The sequence below is a fragment of the Sinohyriopsis cumingii genome, chromosome 1 (genome assembly GCF_028554795.1).
Source record: "Sinohyriopsis cumingii isolate HCF-2022 chromosome 1, ASM2855479v2, whole genome shotgun sequence".
Taxonomy (NCBI): domain Eukaryota; kingdom Metazoa; phylum Mollusca; class Bivalvia; order Unionida; family Unionidae; genus Sinohyriopsis; species Sinohyriopsis cumingii.
Window position 1 is genome coordinate 75,163,774 of NC_142961.1, and position 23,185 is coordinate 75,186,958.

At 35.2% G+C, this 23,185-nt stretch overlaps 1 protein-coding gene across 2 annotated transcripts in view; it reads right to left on the reverse strand.

The window, feature by feature from the left end:
• Positions 1 to 23,185, reverse strand: part of LOC149807136 (uncharacterized) — a 126,328-nt gene that overhangs the window by 78,992 nt on the left and 24,151 nt on the right. For both annotated transcript variants that reach the window (XM_089962570.1, XM_089962561.1), the window contains exon 2: positions 23,030 to 23,168. In XM_089962570.1, coding sequence (XP_089818696.1) covers positions 23,030 to 23,104 — 75 coding nt within the window. In that variant the 5' untranslated portion in view covers positions 23,105 to 23,168. The remainder of the gene's footprint in view (positions 1 to 23,029; positions 23,169 to 23,185) is intronic.

Genomic DNA, 23,185 nt, shown 5'->3' on the forward strand with positions numbered 1-23,185 from the left:
ATATATATATATATATATATATATATATATATATATATATATATATATATATATATATATATATATATATATATATATATATATATGTGTGTGTGTGTGTGTGTGTATGTATGTATATATATTAGCTTTTACCAAATGTTCTGCCTAAAGTTGCTCGCTTCTGTGAAACCAAAGCTTGTTGTACTGCTCTATATGAAGTTATCAATTCACCTCTGTGAAACCCAAGTTTGTTGTACTGCTCTCTATGATGTGATCAATTCACTTTTGCAAAACAAACACTTTGTACATTATCATCTTTATTGTGTAATAATTAGTTCATAGCTAATAAAGTAAAGAATGTCATGAAATTGAAGCCACGATTAACACATATCCGTATTTCAGAACATCCAAAAGAAACTGTTTTAGGGTTACAATATCTGGTTCACTAGTCTGTATTCACTGCCCAAATAAATGAAGAACCTTCAAATTAATATTTATAATTTAAAATAAGGAATTACTGTAATGTTTAAAACCTACAGATATCAACAATCATCTGAATGTATAATGGTGATGATTCAAAAAGTAATGGATTGTTTGCTTAACTTTAAAGTGTTCTATATATATATATATATATATATATATATATATATATATATATATATATATATATATATATATATATAGAGAGAGAGAGAGAGAGAGAGAGAGAGAGAGAGAGAGAGAGATTAAGATGGTCCAATGGTCTAATGGTCTGACTGACGTTGGGAAAGTAAAGTTACAATCTTTTTTCATTGCGAATTAAAATAACTCTCCAATGCTGTTAAAATAATTGGCATTCATTACTGTACTACAGCAGTCCCTCACTATTAAGCACCTCTGTAAAGTATGGTCCCTCAATACTAAACATGTCTGTAAAGCATGGTACAACAGTATTAAGCACCTCTGTAAAGCATGGTCCCTCAATACTAAACATGTCTGTAAAGCATGGTCCCTCAATACTAACCATGTCTGTAAAGCATGGTCCAACAGTATTAAGGACCTCTGTAAAGCATGGTCCCTCAATACTAAACATGTCTGTAAGGCATGGTCCCTCAGTACTAAACATGTCTGTAAAGCATGGTCCCTCAGTACTAAACATGTCTGTAAAGCATGGTCCCTCAATACTAAACATGTCTGTAAAGCATGGTCCAACAGTATTAAAGACCTCTGTAAAGCATATCCCTCATATATAACATGGGTATCATGGAGTCTGATTTTGGGGATGAATATTGTTTTGATGTTCAACATACCTCACACAGTACAATATATATACACACACATGTACACACTCACACACCAACACAATTATGTATAAAAAAGAAACACACACACAGTATGTTGTATTCACTAGATATTAGGCTATGTAAAAGTGCCAGCACATGCACTGTTATCGATAACCCCTACCCATAAAAGGACTGTAGGGTGGCATAATAAACTGCAGTAAGAGTACAACTAGTGTTTATTTTCTCTTACAGACAGTAATATGCCACTGTAGGTCTGCTTATCAATTTGTTCTATGTTCATTAAAAGTCATTGGTGAATTTGAGTAAAAAATATTTTGTATACCCAGCCTATGCTTATACCCAACACAAACCCTAATGAAATCTCACATGAACTAACCATGTGTGTTAAGAGTCACATCGCAATGTACCACTCTCTGATAGACAGATATCATGTACTGTAATTACAAAGTAAATTTAATTTTTTCCGAAACTTTTATCAAATTTGATTGCAATGTTGTGCATTTGTCAGCTTCTTTCTTAGCAAAATAACATTAATTTCATTGCTACTGTTTTGTTATGTTTATGAGATGAACAGAATGGCTGCCAGAAGTTATTTGGCTTGCGAGAGGTTTAGTAACAAGAGCTTCTGTTTTTAATCTTTCATTAGTGCTAATACAATTTTACATTTTTACTTGCTATAGTGCTGCATTCAATTATTTACTAATCAAATTTGCAAGCACTTTTAACAGATCTCAATACTTTTATTATTATTCAGAACAAGTGTACTGGGCTATATTTAGGCCAGTGACAAGGCCTGAAGACAACTTTATTATGCTATACTTAGCCCAGCACCAAAACCTGCAGACAAGTGTATTAGGCAATATTTAGCCCATGACAAAGCCAGAAGACAAGTGTATTATGCTATACTTTGCCCAGTTACAAGCCTGAAGACCAGATGTTCAGAAAGAAACCCATTCCAGTGTCAGCTCATTAAATTTATATGACTGTCTAAGCTGCAATAAAACACCTTTCAGACAGATGGAGTCTTTAAAACTGTGACACTTCATCAGTATCTGTCAACTAGCTTAAATGTCCTTCCTAGCACAGGAAAAAAAGTATAAAAAAATATAAAAATTACGATGAGCAAGTTTAAAGAAAGTTTGAACATAAAAATAGAAATTAAGTATTTAAAAAAAACTGGTATGCCACTGCGAGTTTTGAACAAATGAACTCTTGTTTGGCAGATGGGACACACAGACAAATGTGGTTGTTTTTTATACATGAAAAAGGAAGGCTGCAGTGGTTTGATTTCTAAAACTGTCATATAGAAATTGGATAAACATGATTATACTGTACTTTATTCCAAATTCACGTGATGTCATATGATATTGCAATATACCAATAGGTGTTATGGAACAAACTAACTCCTAGGCAATCATGCATCAAACCAGAGTTGAAGAAAATATGCTATGTAATCTACCTCACAATCTGATTAAAATCATATCTCCACTGTTCTACATGAAGATCTGATAGCAACTGCATAGGGGTCATGTTCTGGTGATCTATACTATTATCATAATCACTAATTTTGTTAGTCAATCAAACGAAGTCTCATATCTTCGCTTCTGGAAGACTTAAAGCAATGTGGCTGAAGAGCATAATGATTTGATTTACTTTCAGATTTTTGAAAGCTGCATTTAGACTGGCTAATTCAAAGGCCACCTGAACATGACCCTTAAGTGGTCACTGTCAGATCTTCATGTACTAGGACAGTGGAGATCAGACTGGTCTACCTCATCACTTTCACTTTACGACCCAAGTAAATAGCAACCTATATCTTTCTCAAAATGGTTGTATTCATTAAATCTGATTTCAAATTATTGATCCTAAAAAAGATTTCTGCTGAAGAAACCACCTGCAGAGTTCTGATGACATGAATACAGCATTGCTTGAAAAAAGCAGTCATCCATAGTCCACAAGTAGTCATGAGATTTTACAAACAACAAAAATTCTCTTCTTTGAATTAGATTTCTTTCAACTGATTAAAGTATTTCACTTAAGATATATTTTATACTCATTATATCTTGGTACAGTAGAGTTTTCACTGTTTGCCCACAAACAAAATCCTTGTTGAATTAAATTGATCCCACTTCTGAGTTTCCATTCTAAACTTCACCTTTCATTTCTCTATTTACCAAGCCTACTTTTTACATGACATGAAGTAATGACCTGTTGAAACAAGGCTTCATTTTATTTACCATAAAAGTTGTATATTTGTATTCAGTATTGAATTTATTTCCATGGACAAAAAGAAAGATTTTCTCATGTTACAAACTGTTTATACTTCTTGAATTCCTAAATACACAGTTACAACATTCTTTCTACAACATATCCAAATGTTTTCAATATAAAATGTACTGAACCATAGTCCATAAAAATAAATCAAGGTGCAAATTCACACTTGAAAATCTGGAAAACAAACAGTTGCTAATGCATGGAAAAGCTAAGTGAAATAAAGTTCCCTTTTGAACCTTTCTTTGCTTTTGTGGCCCAGGATTTGTTAAAAATTGTCTCTGCCCTTTTTGTTACTAAAGTATATGTATAGTGAATACCATACTGTGAAGAACCTGGACTCAGGTCAGCCTCTATATAATGTAGTCACAAAACTAAGCACAAACACTCAACTCCACAAAACTGAGCATAAACACTCAACTTATGCTCACATTTGCATAACACTTTCTGTAATATTTATCTCTGGATGCAGTTAGGGTTAAATAAAATTCTGGCATGGTCTTAAAGTCTAAATACCAATATACATGCCATCATCCAACTAATTGTAACAGGAAGTGTGTTTGGTGATGATACAAGTAAACTCCTAAGTCTAACAGCTAATTTTATTTGTAAGTGTAATAAATGCTTTAAAAAACAAAGTATTTTATTAGTTTTATTCCAATTTGAATTTCCAGCCATTTTTAAACAAAATATGTATCACCCCATAACTTATTCTCATATATACCTGGGATCATAAAATCCACTTTTTAAAACTCAACCCCCACCCTCCCCCATACTATCTACATGACAGGTTGGCAGGTACATAATATTAATAATTTCAAAATATTCCAATGAAAGGCTGCTGCTTTTGTACTGCAAATTCACTGTTATTCAGCCTGTTAATTCATTTATTTAACCTTGGAATCATCTCATACTGAAAGACACAAATATGTTAAATATCTTTTTACTAAAGAAAAATATTTTTCTGACCTATAATACAAAAAGCTGCTGTCTGTACTTGCTTATAATTATAATCCAACTGCTAACTGCACAGATCCAGATCTGCTGTTGCATAATGCTCAAGAAGATCCAAGTCTGTGCAGTCTGATAGGGGTAATCAGTAGAACAAACAACTCAGACCCTAATCTGCAGGTGCATTATGCTGTGGCAGATCAGGATCTTCACTGTTGGCAGCTTGACTTGATTTATAAGCATGTATATACGGTACCCTTAAAGGCATTTTATTTTGAAACTGTTTGCACTGGCATCACAGTCTATGTTGATATCATAGGCACTACTATATTTTTTAACTAAACACTATAATGATGTCAGAATACATGAAAGATATTTTAAGTACATTGTGATTTTCAATGTTAATATTGTCAAGACATGGTGCTCAATACAACCACTTTATCAACACTAGTTGATATCAGTGTGGACTTTATACGCAATTTGGTATCACTAATGAATTCTGTAAAAACACTGATGATGAGGGATTATTGTATACTTTAATTTTAAGTACTATCATGAATCAGAAATGGACATATTAGTATCAAAATTGTATGTTCATTTGTATGTCTGGTTAAGTTTTAAATTATTCTGCTGTCATATGCAAATACAGTGTACCTGATTTGTATCATCAATCTGACAGGATCATCTATTGCGCAAGAAATGCTTTATGTCAGATAAAAATATGAAGACTTTAGATAACAAGTGACAGAATTAATACCTTATGTCAGTAAGAATTATTATTTCACAGACATCCTGTTTTCATTGCCCATGGAGAAAAAAATCTTTGTAAACCAACAATCTTTTGTGAGAGTGTTCTTTCGGGGGGGGGGGGGGATATACATGAACAGAATTTAACAAATCTGAGTTTCAGTGTGACAGTACAGTCACATGGAAATGTGGTTCAATTTGGTGCTTCCTCATCATCACTTGATGCTTAAAAAAGTAGTGAATCAATATCAATCTAGAAATAGGTTAATTGAAAATAAATATTCTTTTGCAATTGTACAATACATACATACCATCCAAAGTTTAACTGCTTAATGTACAGCTGGGTACCAAGAAAAATTCTGTATCACGATATACCACAATATTTCTGAATTACCAAAATACATACCATATTAGATGGGCACCCCCACCCCCATACCATGAGTAAAGATGTCTGTGGGTGCACAGTATACATTATACACCACAATTATATTCAATGTTCTGGAACAAGGTCCTGATACTTTTTTGTTTAATTTAAGTCTGTAAATAGCTGGATACAATATAATGCTCTGACTTATAGCAAAATAATACCATATGATTGTAGATATGATTTTTATTTGGAAAAATATTAATCATCATGAGATATTATCTTTTCAACTCAAAGGAAAATCACAGTCCTTACCCTGAAAATTAAATGGTCATTACGTTACAGAAGATGAATTTGCTATGTATATGTTAATTGTACTATAAGTTACAATCTAAACACTGCAAGTCAAGTGGGATGATTAAGCTTACACTACAGACATAACCATGAAAGGCAAAGTGCTGACATTAGTGAGCCTATTGATACAAATAGGAAGTGTTAATGCATACTTATTTACCAGAAAGGGCAAGCAAATGTAAAATACACTTACTCAACAAATGAAAAAATATTTATTGCACTTGAGAAATTGCATTCAGACAGAAAACAAGTGTGCTCCTGAAAATCCTAGGATTTGGCTCCAATAATGTGCTAAAGGAATACCTGCACTTAACACATTCACAGATGCTAGTAAATAACTAAAACACAACAGGTTATTTCCTTTTGTTTTGTTTAATCTGAAATTTTTCCAAAAGTTGGATTTTTGTTTTTAAAGGATCATAAATATAATTATATTTGTAATATTCACCATTAATTTAGGACAGATAAAACAGTTTGATAAAAGATAGATATTTCTTGAACTATTTTGACATGAATAATGAAAACACTGTTAATATCATTGAAGTCATAACAAAACTACTTGGGAATTTCCTTACATTCCTTAATGATGAAAACTACCAAAGTAAAATTTCAGAGAAAAGTACCACAGTACTTACCATGAGAAAAAATACCATGGTACACATGTCTACCAGAAATACAGTACACCTCTAGTTAAACGTGATCAACTTTTGATGGGAAAGTTGTATTAAAAAACAATATTAATATCCCAATATAAAACTGAATGACCCTGTAGCTTATAGCTGTGCAGACAAACCAACTTGTCATAAATACAACACTTTGATTCAAACTATAAAACTCAGACTTCCTTTTGGTGTTCTGATTACCTAGGGGCATACACCAACAAAACTGTATGATGCCACCATCAAAAATAAAAGAGAAACTGACTGACATGTAACTGTAGAACTAAACAAAGGCATGACAGATTGTCTATTTGTCTAACAAGGTGAGATGAACAGAAAGCAGTAATGCCATTTGCCAAAGTATGGAATTCCACACCACTTTATATAAAGTCAGATGACTTATGCCTAGCTTTCAGAAAGCTTCTTAGTCAATATCTACAGAAACAATCATTTGTATGATTTTGTTTACTTCAGTACATGCTCCAGAAGCCTAAGTGGTTAGAGCATCTGCCTCAGATAAGGAAGGTCGCAGGTTCAAATTCCGGCCAAGTCATATAAAACACTTACAAAAATAGTACCAGCAGCTGCCTCATCATGTGAAAATTGTGCATTATATAAATATGTATATTTGTACAAATGTCATTGCAAAAGGCCTCATAGAAAATTATTCAGTTGGCCAAATGAGCTTCTTCTTTAAATAAAATCATTATTAATATTATTCCATTTCCACATTTATAGCTGTACATAAAACAGCACCTAGTGGTCATGATATCATTAACTTGGATGACAATAATAATAATAAGAAAAAAAAAGAAAAAAAGAAATCCTGGACCCTCCAGAACATCCTCTTGACCCTGATCAGGGTTAAGACCAAGGGTTGGGAACCACTGTAAGCATGCTACTTTATGTTAGTGTTCTGTTCTGCAGTGAATTAGAAATGGATTTACATGGGCCCTGAGAGAGATGTCTCTGATTAAAATCAGATCTCTGCAGTCCTACACTGTGAAAATATATAGAAATATGTATGATATTTGCATGAAGTGTGTGTGTGTGTGTGTGTGTGTGTGTGTGTGCATGCATTTGTATTTGGTGTAAACCGAGGACATTCATGAGATTATGCACCAATGTACAGAGGACACCATGTCCTTGATTGCCCTGTGGAAAACTTGTAGAGAGATCACTGCTATCAAATTACACATTGCAAAAACATATTATCTCCATTTAGATCCAATCCTCAGATAACAACTACTTAGCTAAACTATAAGTAGACAAGCTGGTGTATATAACAGTCCCTGGTATTTTTTATTAATATTTCCTGCATGTGAGACAATAGTGTTGGGAAACTCAGGATACATTCATACCATACATGTCCAATACAGACAAATAAATCTACAACATGTACGAAAGAGGTACATCAAAATGCTAGTGGAAATATGCATGAATTCACTGCAGAGCTGTACTGAAATTGCCTAATTATCTGACCCATCTGTAAAGTTAAAATGACCTGTCTGCGGTGACATTTTACACACATGAAGATATTGAAAGGACATTCTTGATACGCAAAATTTATTTTACGATTATTAAATGAGCTATATCCACCCCTATTGCATTATTTGCCTACTTAGTATTCAAACATTACTGGAGAGAACAGATATGAATCAAGTGAAAAATCCCATTCAGGTGAGATCAAATTATCACTAACCAAATTTGGAAGTTACATGCACAGAACTTCAGTAAATATATAGAAAGATAAATATATTATAGAGAGATCAAACATTTATCATCAAGATGATCAGTCCCAAAATGAAACATTTAATTACAGCAATATTTTTTTCATTATTGTGCTCTTAAAACCTGAAGACTACACATGCAAGCAATCATAAACTGCTTCAGTTGGTGATTTGATGACTTTCCTTAACATATTATATTTGTATTGATAATTCTGTTGTAAATGAAGTCTTATTAAAACAACACACAAAATGTAAAATAGAAGGCATTAATCTATATTATTTTCCCAAATTTAAAGAGGTTTTTAACAATAGCCAAAATGCTCAGGATGTTCTACTGAACCAACTTGTATTAAAATTTCTTAAACAAACATTTATTTCGAGCTGCATTAGACTGTAATACACCTGTCCCTCGATATCTCATGACAACGTTGTCCACAAACATACACCGCACTATAAGCGAGGCGTGAGTTACCGAGGGACCTCCAAAAATTGCAAAAAATCACTTTGACATTGAGAAAACCATGGGGGGGTAACGGTGTAAGGGAACTGAGCTGTTTAATGACTGATTCCTCATTTTACAATCACACTGATAACAATTTTTAATAATACGCTTTTTCTAATGAAGTTGTTCATTATTCTGTTTAAATAACATTTATTTTAAAAATGTCCAACATATGAAAGATTGTTCCAACTGGTTTCAACAACCATCACGTGTACATGAAAAATCTGTGTATTACGTCAATGCTTTTTGTTTTCTTGATGAGTCTGGTTCCCGTAATGGTGTTTAATAGCATCCTGCCAAATCAAGTATCCACAGAGCAGGGAACTAGACTAACACCACCAAACAAGATTCCTTTTTTACAAAAACACACAACATTTATTTCATGAGAAAATTCTCCACATCGAAACTCAATTTTTGTATTGTTCAATTAGTACAATATTGATGTCATGATTTCATTGGACGTAATAATGAAACTTCTTATCATCCTTGAGTATATATCTTTGAGTGCCAGTTCAAGAATTCTCTGAAACTTGCTTGCCCAAGCTCTTTATTTTACGAAGTATTCCTTTCGCTTGGCTGCCATGTTATCTTTAATCACAGTTATGAAAGAGTCAGTTAATTTAAGGTAGTTTACATACACAACAACATTTATAAGTGTTTGATTGATCAAATGAAGTGAGTTTACCCAATATATGACCGGGGCCCACTAGATTTTAAGTCTGTAGGATTTTCGTGCCTTTTTTAACTTTTCTTTTATTCCACCTCCTTTATTTGATTCAAAATACAAAATTAATGTGATAATACAAAGAAGGCCAACTTTTAATTCAGTGCAACAATACAACAAATTCTTCCACCAGTCAGTTATCAAAACATGGTCGGCACTTAATTAAGCTTTCAGAGAAAGGCTCGCGACATAGCTGTTATGGCAGACTGATGCTATTTACATTTAATTACAAGAGGACACATTGCATTTACGATGATTACACTTAAAAGGAACTAAAAGATAGAACTAGAACACAATTTTAATTGATAAAAAATTATTTAATTTGTATTTATTTATTAAAGTACTTCCTCCACTCGGGATAAGTGACATTTCCATTGATCGAAATTTCCTTACATATTGTTAATTGTGGTGTACTAGGAATGTCATTTGGAAAGAAAATGTAAAATAATTGAATGACCTATTTTTAAATTTGATAATTCATAGTGTTGATTAAAATTTCCAGGTCCTATCTACCGTTTTCAATGATAAAACAAACGATACATCAAAATTTCTGTTACCAATTTTGATCGCAATTTTCTTCAAGTTCAACAAATAGGGATCAATTTTTGGGGTATTATCTAGCCTATAAAATGGGATCCATGCCTGACCCCGTGTTATGAACAGGTTCACGAGTTATCAGGGCACAAGTCATCGAGGGAAAGGTGTATTCTTACTCATTTAGTCTTTTTTCAGTGTGTTTTATACAGAAGGCGATTTGGAGGAAAAAAACTGTTTAAAACTTCTAGTCAGCGATACAAAACAACTTTATGTGGTACCTTGAATTAGCAAATGTGTAAACTAAGTGATTTGGAAGTTAAACCAAGATAGTGTTCTACCATTAAAGTATATTCTTGTTCATTCACCACCAATGTACACCATTAGCTTTTAATAGGGACTATATTTCTCCAGGGACACTCAAGCGGTTTTGACCTGAATTCACTAAAAGTCAACCATGGCATCATGGAAACTCGCTAACACTTCACTCCATGAAGTCTGCTCCTACTAACTGGCTAATTATTTCGGGCTAAGGAGTATTTCCATTGCACCAAGTTCCAATAATCGAACAAGTAATCACTGAAATCTAAGAATTCCTTAAAACGGGGCTCTACAACCAAATGTGCATACTCCAAATTTATTACAGTATGATCTTCAAAGTGGTGGATTAGTCTGAAGCATGTTATGTCATACTAAAGTCTAATTGCAGGACAATCAGTCAATCAATAAATTCATCATTCAGTCAATAACAACACAATATATATATTCCAATATTAACGTAATTGCCCTAAAGAACAGTTGTAGACGAAACACTTATGAAGGTTACAGTTACTTAATACTAGTATGTGATTTGGATTTGATTTTAACGTAGCTTTAACACTCTTTGAGTCATATCACTACAATGTCTACAGTGTGGCAGTTTATAGTGTTGCTAAGCACTGCATGGGGCATGAAGTCACAGACTTGTAGCATGATGTTCCACGCAGCCACATTATTCTGACACCAGACCAACTAGTCCTAACACTAACATCTTAATGTTGAGTGCCTAGCGAGGCAGCTGTTAGTACCATTTTTATGCCTTTGTTATGACTCAGCCTTGGTTTGAACCCACAAACTCCCACATCCGAGGTAGATGCTCTAACCACTAGGCAATCTGAGTGGCTGTATTGATTGCTAAGACTGGATTAGATATGCAAGCATGTCCTCATTGGTCGTAATGTACCAAAGTCCACAGTCTCTGTGATTTTGTCAAATAGTGTGAGTCCTTAGTTTGTATGGATTATACAGAATATTTGTGTAAACGTGTGTGTCCTTGCTTGCATTTCTAAATTTCATACTCCTTAGAACTGACAATACAGTTCCCTCCTCGATACATCACCATGTGCCATTAATTTACTGCCTCAAACAGTATATCTTTTCACTCTAACATCACCAGAACAAATTCCTCTATATCCACCAAATACAAGAATGTGTGTGTGTGTGTGTGTGTGTGACAGACTATGTACATGTAATCTTTTGATAGCTTATCCTAGTTGTAATTGAAACAACAGAGACAATGTTTTATTGATAGAATTTCAGTCTTTTACAGACCTGAGTTTGGAAAACTCATTACTGAAATTAGCACCAGACTCTTTGCTGTGGAATGTGTTCACATTTCAAACACGTAGAGCCAATAAATGCTTCGATAATGAGCATTCAGAAATGTAAAGGAATTAAATATTTAATATCATGCTTTTTCCATAGGTTTAACACAGGAGCTGAATCTTACATCGTCTTCTCAGGGCCACTGAATTTAAGCTAGGCTAACTGTTCCTATTCTTAGAAGCCTGCTTTGCTACCATCTGATTCTGATATTTTTAGCCCTCAAAGCAACAAGAACACAGAAAAATCCCCCAAAATAACAAACAAACCCCAAGAAAAATCCCCCAAAATACCAAACAAACCCCAAGAAAAATCTATTTTGGAGCTGAATAAGAATAAGAAACTTGTTTCTCTCAACCTGATTTGTGCATCAAATGTTTGAAACTTCCTCTGTCTGTTATTACAATTATTTTGTTACTTTACATGACAAAGTTTTAAAATACGTGATTTACTCAACTAAACATAATGAAACAACACTAACAATTTTTAAAAAATGTTACATTGTGCCTGTTTTTTTAAAAGTATTTGTGCAGTAAATGAGCAATTAAATTAGGTATTTTTCTTCACAATATAACTTTTCTGCACTACATAAACTTCCACTGTTTTAAATCCTTTCAATGCTGTTTTTGATAAATCTCTTATCATAGCTAAGCTCTCATAATGTTAATCTATAACAGTATTGGCAGTCATATATTGGTTCTTGAATATCCCCTTAGTCAGGTCAATAGTAAACCTGTCAACTTTCATATCTCAGTAAGGGGTCCTTTGCCATATCAGTTTAAATAGCAATAAAAGTATGGCGTATGGCATTCCGGTCAAACAAATCAATTGGTCTGCTGTCAAAAATCTTTTTCCTTTTTTTTCTGCACTGACAGATGTTGCAGATTCTAAGAACAAATATTATCTTAAAGATTAAAACAATGTCACTGTCTATTTAAACAGGACCACCCTTGACACATCTTCCTCCCAGCCTCTACTGATCACATGTAATGACGGATATTAAAAATGAAACTTTTTTCAAATACTTATGGAATAATCCTGAAGGGTAGGAAGGTGTAAGCTGACACTTCAGGCTGAAAGCATCTACTGCCTAAGCCTTCTGGTCAAGGACTGGAGAAACAGAAAAGGGAAGCTTGTTGTTTAGCCTTATTGCAACTAAGTCTACTAAAGGTCTCCCCCAAAGTCTTAACAATGAATCTGCTATGGACAGGTGCTCAGACCTTTCCATGAGGACTATCTTGCAGAGACTGACTGTATGCCCAAATATTCTTTTTGCCAGGAATATGGCAAACTTGGGGAGGCTGCCAGTGAAGCAGATTCCATACCTCCATGGGAATAGAAGGGGCATGTCCTCCACCTTGTCACCAAACGTACACTATAAGGTCTTGTCAGAAGAAACCATCACACAGCAACTTCTTTTTTTAAATTAATGTACTCCTGAAGAGCTAATAACACTACCCTCATATCCAAATTTTTGATGTGGAGGGTAAGTACTTTCAGGGACCACAAACCATGAAGAATCAGTCCTTCCACTTCCAAATGATTGCCCCACCCAGAACATGACGTGTCTGCAACACACAGGAGTGAGATCTTGGGTTATGCATGGATACTCTGTCCTGAAACCAGTCTCAATTTTTCCACCAAATCAGATGATGGCAGTAAGCTAGACCTAGATATATCTGAGCAATCAGAGTGTCCCTATGTGATTTCCAGTTTGCCAGTGGGAGAAACTGGCAAGGGCACAAATGCAGTCTGTCCAGGGAACCAGTCTGCTACTGAGTTCAAGGTCCCTAGAAGATTAAGAAATCAATGAGCTGACAACTTGGTCTTGGCTTTCAGTGCCTCCAACAAGGTCATGATCTGTTTGTGAAGAGTTCCTCCAGCAGGAAGTTGCACAGGGAGAATACTGAATAACCTCTCTGCTGTACTCTTCTGATGGGAGTGCAACTCTTCATTTAATCATAATAGATTCAATTAGTCAAACAACATGGGGAAACTTACTAAAGGAGAGATCCTAAAACTGAGATCAGTATCCGCCTATTAAGTTAGAAAGGATGCAGACATCAACTGTAATCCAGACCAAGCCTCTGAAAAGAGGTGTTGCCTGGAACCTGGAACCAATGGAAGAAGCATGTTCTGCAGGAGAGGGAATGAGTCTCTAGGGCTGTCCACCCATGTCGTCAGGAAAATGTTGTCAGGAAAAGGGGAAGAGCCTGCAAACATGCAGTGTACCCTTCTATGGCTACAGTGCTGTGGGGAGCATTGAAATTGAGTTACATGTACTGCTATGACTGGGGCTGCATGGCTTTAAAGAACTTTGTTGGTGAGCTGTGCAGGTCTCTGAGATCCTGAAAAGCCACAAAAGGGATGAGCAATCCAAAAAGATTATCTGCCTCCAGGGAATCAGCCTCACATGGTTCTTACTGTGCTTTAGTTAGACCTTGGATGTCTCCAGAGCAGCATCCTTGCAGAAGTGGAGAAGCTCTGCTGATAAGGACAGAAAATGCATGTCTAAATATTTTTGCCACTGCTTACAACAAATGATGACATACAATTTCAACACAGACTGCTCCTTCAGCTGGCAGAACCAGGCTGCTGAAATTGGCCATCAAGCAAGGCTACAATTACTAGTGATCTAATTTTTTTAATTCTAAAGTTTCCATTGTGTTATGTATATTTAATTTGTATTGTTTGGTTGTTTTTTTAAATTCATCATATGGATAACTGTATTTTGTACTTGATCTTGTCCAAAATCAAGTTCAGTGTTCCTGACTAGAGACACTAATGATGTTTCTATTTTGGTAAACAAATTATACATACCGGGTAGCTAATATTTTCTCTTGAGTGTGGGTTAAATATTGGGAGTAAACATGTTTATTTGGGTCTGGTCATGGTTAAAGGAACTCCCTTATAAAAATACTTAGGCCACCTGATGTTTACCACATTCTAACTGCTCTGGTGGCCTAGTGGCTAGAGCGTCCGCCTTGGATGCAGGATGTCGTAGGTTTGATCCCCGGCTGAGTCATACCAGAGACTTACAAAAATGGTACTAACAGCTGCCTTGCTTGGCATTCAGCATTAAGAGGTTAGTGTTAGGACTGGTCAGCCTGGTGTCAGGATAATGCGACTGGGTGGGACGTCATGCTACATGTCTGCGGCATGATGCCCCAGTGCTAGACATCACTATAAACTGCAATATTGCAGACATCGTAGTGAAATGACTGAAAAATTGTTAAAGCTACGTTAAAAATCAAAATCACATCACATCACATCATGTTTACCACATTCTATATTATAATTTTAGTAATAGATTGTTCTAAAATGGAAAATTCCATTAAGTCAGAGTATTTCCAGAAAATGCTAATTATGACCTACATCAAGTAGAGGGCTTTATATTTTTGTTTGTCTAAAAATTATTCATTCTTGCTTCAATATCTTTAGGAAGAATCAGTCTTACTGTTGTGTTCAGTATTTAATTTGTGCAAGAATTATTTATTCAAATTATTATTCTACAGAAGTACAAAGGGCTCAATAATATTCTTGGACAGAGACAATTAACTTGGAATTATAGTCAATTCAGACATAGACATCTTGGATTATATGACTCTGATTCATTAAAAGACTATTGTCACATCACCATGTCACAAACCACTATAGGCACATCAACACCTTCAGCCTTGAAACTTAATTTGAACACCACTGGAATTTAATTTATGGATTTATGCATTAGGGCTGGCGATACAACTTTTTGGAATGTTTTTGTCATTTTATTTGCATTACTGTAGATTCTTTTAAATTTTCACTTGTTTTCTATGGGAAAACTTATTTGTTGAATTTTAGAAAACTTATTGGGTTTTTTAAGCTCTTTTCTAATACATGTACTTAGTTTAAGACCATTATTATAGTTGTAATAAGTGTTTTAACTGGGAGGTGAGCCTGGATTCCCATGAAAATGGCATCCAAAGTGGGAGGTTTAATGGGCCAGGAAGGGGTATGCATCTTATGGCTAGATGCATAGATGCAGAGACCAAGGATGTCAATGTGTGGGGTGGGTGGGTGGGGGAATAAGCCAACCCTTATGTAATCTAGCAAAATCTATACCCTTGTTAAACCATGTTGAAAACTTCCTAATTGTAAGCAAGTGATGAAGCAACCAAAGATATGGCCAAGAGTTAGGCCCAGAAAGTTTCTCCAAGCTGGAAGAAAAACTCTGCTGTCACCAGAAACTGAAGGCTTGGAACAAGTGTGACTAGGGAAAAGATTTACACCTCATTTACTGCTTTGTTGAAAGACCAGATCTCTTCCTCCTCTTCCACCTTTATCAATTGATAGGAGGAGGCAGGACACCCAAGAGAAGGGGGTGCCACACTGGCCTCTTCTGTATCAAACTTGTGAAAATCAATGAGGACAGAGAGAATGTCTTCATCCTACTCTCGCACCTTGGAAGCAGTACTATTTAACCCAATGTCTGTCTGTAGCAGGGGGGACTTGGCGATAAGAGGGATCTGGACCCATAACTCCTGATATGCATCTAATGGACTGTCCCTAGTAGCATGATCAGCAGGTGGTGAGAGCGACTCTCTACTCTCCTGGAGCATTTGCAAAGGTGTCAACTTGTATGGTTTACCCGTAATTTGTATGTTTTTTTTCTTTTTCATCAGTGTACAGCCATACAACCATTTTGTAAGTTTTTTTTCTACAAAACCTTTTTTGTTTTGTGTGCATCTGGTACTCTGGGCATAATTTTTTTTTGGAGCAAGAATACAGTGAGACTAGGGTGGCCCAAAACAACCAATCCAATCATACTCAAAACGGCACTTTTCCTTTGATAATAAAATGAGTTTTATTCATGGTTCAACTCCTGTGTGTGAAGATCTTGTCATTTATCGCTCCAAAATTTGATGCTCACTCAGATTTCTAATATTGACTAACTACCTGTGTAGTAAGTATGTTTTCTTATTGTATACATTATTGTTTCATTGACCACTCTGGTGGCCTAGTGGTTAGAGCATCTGCCTTGGATGCAGGAGGTTGTGGGTTTGATCCCCTCTCAAGTCATACCAAAGACTTACAAAAATGGTACTAACAGCTGCCTTGCTTGGCGCTCAGCATTAAGAGGTTAGTGTTAGGACTGGTCGGCCTGGTGTCAGGATAATGTGACTGGGTGGGGACATCATGCTAAATGTCTGCAGCATGATGCCCCAGTGCAAGACATCACTATGAACTGTCACACTGCAGACATCATAGTGATATGACTGAAAAAATTGTTAAAGCTACATTAAAAATCCAAATCACACACACACACACATTATTTTATTAGGTATACTTATTAGTATTAAATGCATAAAGTTTGCATCAATTTTCATAATTTACATAGTGTGGCAGTCATGTTGTAACCTTAATTCAGCATACTATTCTGTGTGGAAATAAAGTCGATTTATTAAAATTTTAACAATATACTAATTAAAAATAAATACTCTACTGATTTTAGAACTGGCATTTTATTGTGCTGTTATAGTTTTGAGTTAAGTTTGTCAGATATGTAATGCAAACAGGAAAATACATTGCCATAACAATGGATGTAGTACAGATACAGAGTGACATCTTTCTTGTTGGCTCGAAAATATGTTACACTGCCAATCTATATCAAGTTTGTGACCAAAATCGGCACACCATATAGCAAATTCATAACTTTTCAAACACCAGATATGCAATTTTAATAGAAATGATCAACAGCTAACAAGGTATAAACTTCTGGACTGCTACTATGTCAATTTGTTTATTTCTAGATTTCAATTTACATAGAGTTCCTGGCATAATATCTTGGGGTTGAGGGGGAAAAATATAAATTCGTAACACATTTGTAATCAGGAGATCTTCCTATATCATATGTCAAATCTAAAGTTTTAAATTTTTATTTTTTATTTCTCTCATCTAGTTAAAATATTCCATCCATCAAATGGCTGAGCCTAACTCAAAGAAACGCAGGCTTGAAGACACTGACCTAGGTTGTGGCAAGTTTCAATCTGATTGGATTAAATTCTTCCCTGGCATTGTAGATGTATCCAAGTTAGGATCTTCACATGCTTTTTGTAAAAATATGCAGTAAAGACATTAAAGTGGTGGTGTCAAGCATATATGATCTGGAGGAACACTTCAGGACAAAACTACATGAAAGAAATTTTGAAATGAAGAAGGGTGCATCCACCAAAAGCTTCTTTGCATAGCCAAAGCAAGAAGATAATAGTGTTATAAGTAAAAAGAATGAAATAAAGTTTCAGAAATGTAAATAATTAAGGATTTATTTGTAAAAATACTTTGTGTATAGCATTTGCTGTTTTAAAATTGCTGATCTTATACAATGTACGAATACATCTTTTTTGTGTAAGTTTTTTTTTTTTAGTCTTTGTAAGGTTTTTATTGGTCTGGCATGCAGGTTTTCATCTCAAGGGGTTGACACCTATGTATTTGGGGGAAGAAGGCCCAGCCTGCTCTCTTTTTCTGGCCAAAGATTGTAATAGGAAGACATAGGTCAATGACCTACAGCATAAACCTCACTACTATGTGGCCAATGCACAAAAGTCCATAGTTCCATGCTGCAAAAAGGGCCAATCACATTTCTGCAGGGGAAGGCCAGACATCCAAGGGATTCAGATGGGTTATCATAAAGGCTGGGATGCCGATCCAATCCCCTTCCATAGTCTGGTGACTAAATGCTGATTCCCAATCCCCAGAGCAATGGAACTACAGTCTGGAGAGAAGGGGTAGGGGTGGGCTTGATATGATGCTTATACTCATACTGTAGTGTCTCCAGTGACTGATGACTAACTGGTCAGGTGACTCTAATCTGTAGGTAGACCCTTTCCCAGATCTGAGTGACTTAGATTGAAGCTTTACCCATAGCAGGTGGCTTGATCCTGTCGCCAACAGGGACTGAAAGGGTGCTGACTCATTTTTAGCCTGCACTGACTGAGCTTTTGGCAAGTAAAGGGTGCTGCTCCTCCCTCATGGGAGTGGGGGAGGGCATGACTCTCTGCCATTCTGGATGTAAGAGGTTTCTACTTCTCCTGACAGGAGAACATAACTCACTCTGTCCTAGTAAAAAAGAAAGTGTGATGCCCCTCCCTCTTGGGAGAGCTCAGCTTGTTCTCTGCCTTCATGGAATGGGGAGGGTGCTACTCCTTCCAAACAGGAGGGTGCTACTCACTCTCCATCTGTTTATTACCTCCCTTGGGAGGGGGACCACTAACCCAAAGACTCTACAAACAGACTTTGGTAACCCTACTCTGAGACCTGAGGGACTCAGAGAAGGAAAACCCTGAAACTTCTGATGAAGACAAGGATGGAACTTTCCTCCTTCCTTTAAACATACATCAGTGTTCTGCATACAGTCAAAACTAAATTCAAACTAGGAAATATATTTTTTTTTGCTATATTCCAGACATGCTGAAACAGGATAATTATGGTTCTCAAGTACTGTAGTGGGCTGATCCGTTAGACCAAGTCCTAGAAAATGCCCCAAGGGCACAAGACGCTAAAACAATACTTGCAACATGTGCCAGAATAGATCAGGCAAATAAAGTCTTTGCACCATGCAAAAGAGCCAGCTTTTAAGGTAAATTATTCCTAATCAAATATTTGTAGGAAATCCATATTAGAAAGACTGTTTATTTGCATATTATCTCATTGTGTTTGATGCTATTCATTGGTATACATGATCAAAAGAAGATTGTTTGCTTGTTTGTTTTCTTAAAAATTAAATATCTGGGCTTTAGTAACCAGGCATGTGGCCTTGCTTTTGATGATTTACAGAAAGAGACAAAGCAGTATTCTAAATGTCAGAGTCACTCAATGAAGTTTTAGATCTTATGACAAGATTACAAAATCTTTGTGGTTGCTAAAGATGAGCATTATTTGGCTGCAACACAAAAACACCAAATCATTAAAACCAACCAGAAAAAAAACAGACATCTTCAAGTCAGGCTCTTGAACTGTGAACAGTATGAATAATATGAAGTACTTATACATTGTGGAGTATCATTCATAATTCCAATGAACTTGTAGTAAAGTTATACAAGTATTTAATTCTGCACATACCCCTTGTGACAAGGATGGTATTTCTGTGACAACTGTATTTATTCATGTGACAGAATGTAATTTTTCCCCACCAGCCCATTTCCCTCACCACAAGCACTTAGAATTAAATTTTTCTTCATGTCTGGAAAAACCTCAATAAACCAAAACTTCTCAAAACAAAAGAATTCATCCCCAAAGGTTTTCAGTTTTCCGGGGTTTCACTGCATGTTTGAAAAAAAGCATTCATAAGACCAAATCTATCCTAAAAAGATAATAGCAAGAACGCACCTTTCCTAGATGTTGTCTCAGAATTAAAACAATCACCAATGTAACCAATGCAAAAAAGTAAGCAATGCTAAGCTGAGTACTGAATTATAAAAATTAAAAAATTGACATCAACTAAACATAGCTGAAAGCTGGGGATGACTAAATTAACCAGTTAGTGTGAATGCTAATAAGAAGGAATATTATCCAGTACTAATTCTAAGAATAAACTGGAGTTCAATAGATAAACATGCAATACAAAGGGAAAAGCTGGTGTGCAACCTGCTTTTCCAAAATAAAAATAGCACGAGTCACATTAAAAGAACATGTGTGTGTGTGTGTGATTTGGATTTTTAAGGTAACTTTAGCAATTTTAGTCATTTAAAGTATGTCTAGCACTTGGGCATCATGCTACAGACATGTAGCATCATGTCCCACCCAGTCATATTATCCTGACACCAGACCTACCAGTCCTAACACTAATCTCTTAATGCTGAGCACCAAGTGAGAGAGCTGTAAGTACCACTTTTTATAAGTCTTTGGTATAACTTGGCCAGGGTTTGAACTTAATACCTCCTTCATCCAAGGTGGCTGCTCTAACCACTTAGGCCACTGGAGTGGCCAAAAGAAAATGTGAGATATGATTGTGAGATATGATGATTCATTACTGCAAAAAAACAATAAACAGAATGAATACAAGTCTGCAAATCAAATTAGGCAAGGATAGTGATGTTTACAAAATACTTGCCTGAACTAGAAATAAATTCTCAACAATGATAGTTATACTAACAACTCTTGTGGCATAAGAACCAAAATGCAAGATCATACCAAATGTAACCAGAAAAAAATGCTTTACCTGAACAGAGAAAATTCTTGATCATGGGTAATTTCCACACAATAAACATAACAGAACGAGAAACTCAATCATAATGTTAAAGACAAAGCAAAGGCAATTTCATTACAATGTAAATTTAAACAGCAGCCTCCAACCTGAAAAGGGGGCCCCGAGTGGCTGAGTGGTCTAAAGCGCTCTCCGTTATGGATCACTACCATCTCAGCTCTGTCTGTGTGGGTTCAAGTCTTGGTATGTGAGAAAGCTTGCCAGTAGCTTCTCGTGGGTCGGTGGTTCTTTTCGGGGTTTTCCCGGGTTCTTCCTCCACCATTAATACTGGCTGCCATGTATAGCCTATCGTGTGCTGAAAAATGGCATTAAACCCTACAACAACAACAACAACAGCAACCTGAAAAGAATGAAGGACAATGTGCATGACCTAATTATCTGTGGGTTGGACCAGGGGAGTTTTGGTATTCCAGAATCATCTGGTTCACTCTATGGGAGAATGAATAATCTCATCATAAGGTCAAGGTATTTTTCATCTGGAAAAGAGCCAGCTATACAACAGCAACAGGATATGTACTACTGATATTATAGTAACAACTGGTACGCAACCTCCTTTGGAACGAAATTAGCAAAACTTTGAAATATGAATTCTGATGATTTGCACTGTTCTAAAATAAACAAAACAGAATCAAGATGAAGCTACATAACAATTCAGCAGGGATAGGGATATCTAAATACCTGAACTCGAGAAACAAATGAAAAATTCTCAATGATAATAAATATACCCATGGTGGTGGTGGGATAACCTTAAAAATTAATGTTATGAAAAAACATAATAAAAAATGCCAATAACTGAAGAGAGCCAATTCTGAACAGGAATAATACTTCAGCTGAGGTTAATATCACACTGAAAAAAAGATGCACGTAATGAAAATGAGAAGAGAAGTAAATTTTCTATAAAGAGTAATTTAACATCTGGTAAACTAAAACAAACTTGTCAGTATTTTTCAGGATACAATTATGTGACACTTGGTGACTTCAAATGCCAACAACCTTAGATAAATATAGTAGATCAAGTCTTCCAGGATGGTGGGCCAGTCTTTACAGTCTGATAACATTTTCACACCAGCTGTAGCTAGTGAAGTGCCTGCTTCAATGTTCAAGTTGATCAGAAATCAATACATTTTTAGTCTAGACTCATTAAGCTTCAGTGTTACAAATGCACTGATTGTTGTTGTAAATTGATGTTAACAGCATGCCATTTTCAACAGCATGTTGAATACTTAAGTAGGATCATCTACATATTGATAAAAACCTGCAATATCTTCTATCATTTTAAACACTTTCTTAGGCAATATCTTCCATATAAAAACAAAAATTACAACAACAAAAAAAAATGATGGCACTCTCAATGGCCAATGATTCACTCCACTTCTTTATTGGAAGCAAAGCTAATAAAAATATGGACTTGGAATATGAAAATTAAATGGACAAGGGAACTTTTAAAATTTGGCTCTTCGAGCAATAAAAAGCCATGTGGGAAATATTTTTTTTTTTAAAAAAGGATTTAATATTTCATTTTCTTTCAAACTGAAACTGACCTACCAAAAATTATTTCTACCTATAAATATATGTTCATTACTCAATTTGAAGTATATCAATTTCACTCTGTACATGTAATTAGTTGTAATGAGGGATGTTAAACTTTATAGATATATAGAAGATGAAAAAATCACAAATTCATACATTTTTAAATTATTGAGCACTAAAAATTGTCTTGAAGCTTCTTTAAATCTTTCCTTGATTGTTTTGATCTATTCTGGACCATTTTTTTATATTTCTAAAATCAGATCTAACAATTATCTAAATTAATCACAAACTTTTCTGCTGGTAAATAGTTTTTTAAAAAAATACTCTGCAATGTAAATCAACAGAAAAAAGCTTACCTTTGCATGCTGTTTATTAAGACATTTGTAATGTAACTTAACAAAAAAGCTTACCTTTGCAAGTTTTCATTAAGACATTTGTAATGTAACTTAACCAAAAATAGCTTACCTTTGCATGCTTTTATTAAGACATCTGTAATGTAACTTAAGAAAAAAAGCTTACCTTTGCATGTTTTTTCAAGACATTATTAGCATGCATATCCACATAGTTCATAGCCATTAAATATTTCTGGGCCATGATGGTAGCCAGGGTCAACAGAGTTATCTCCCTTGTATTATTTGTTCAAACATTATGATGTCACCTGAAAATGAAAAACAG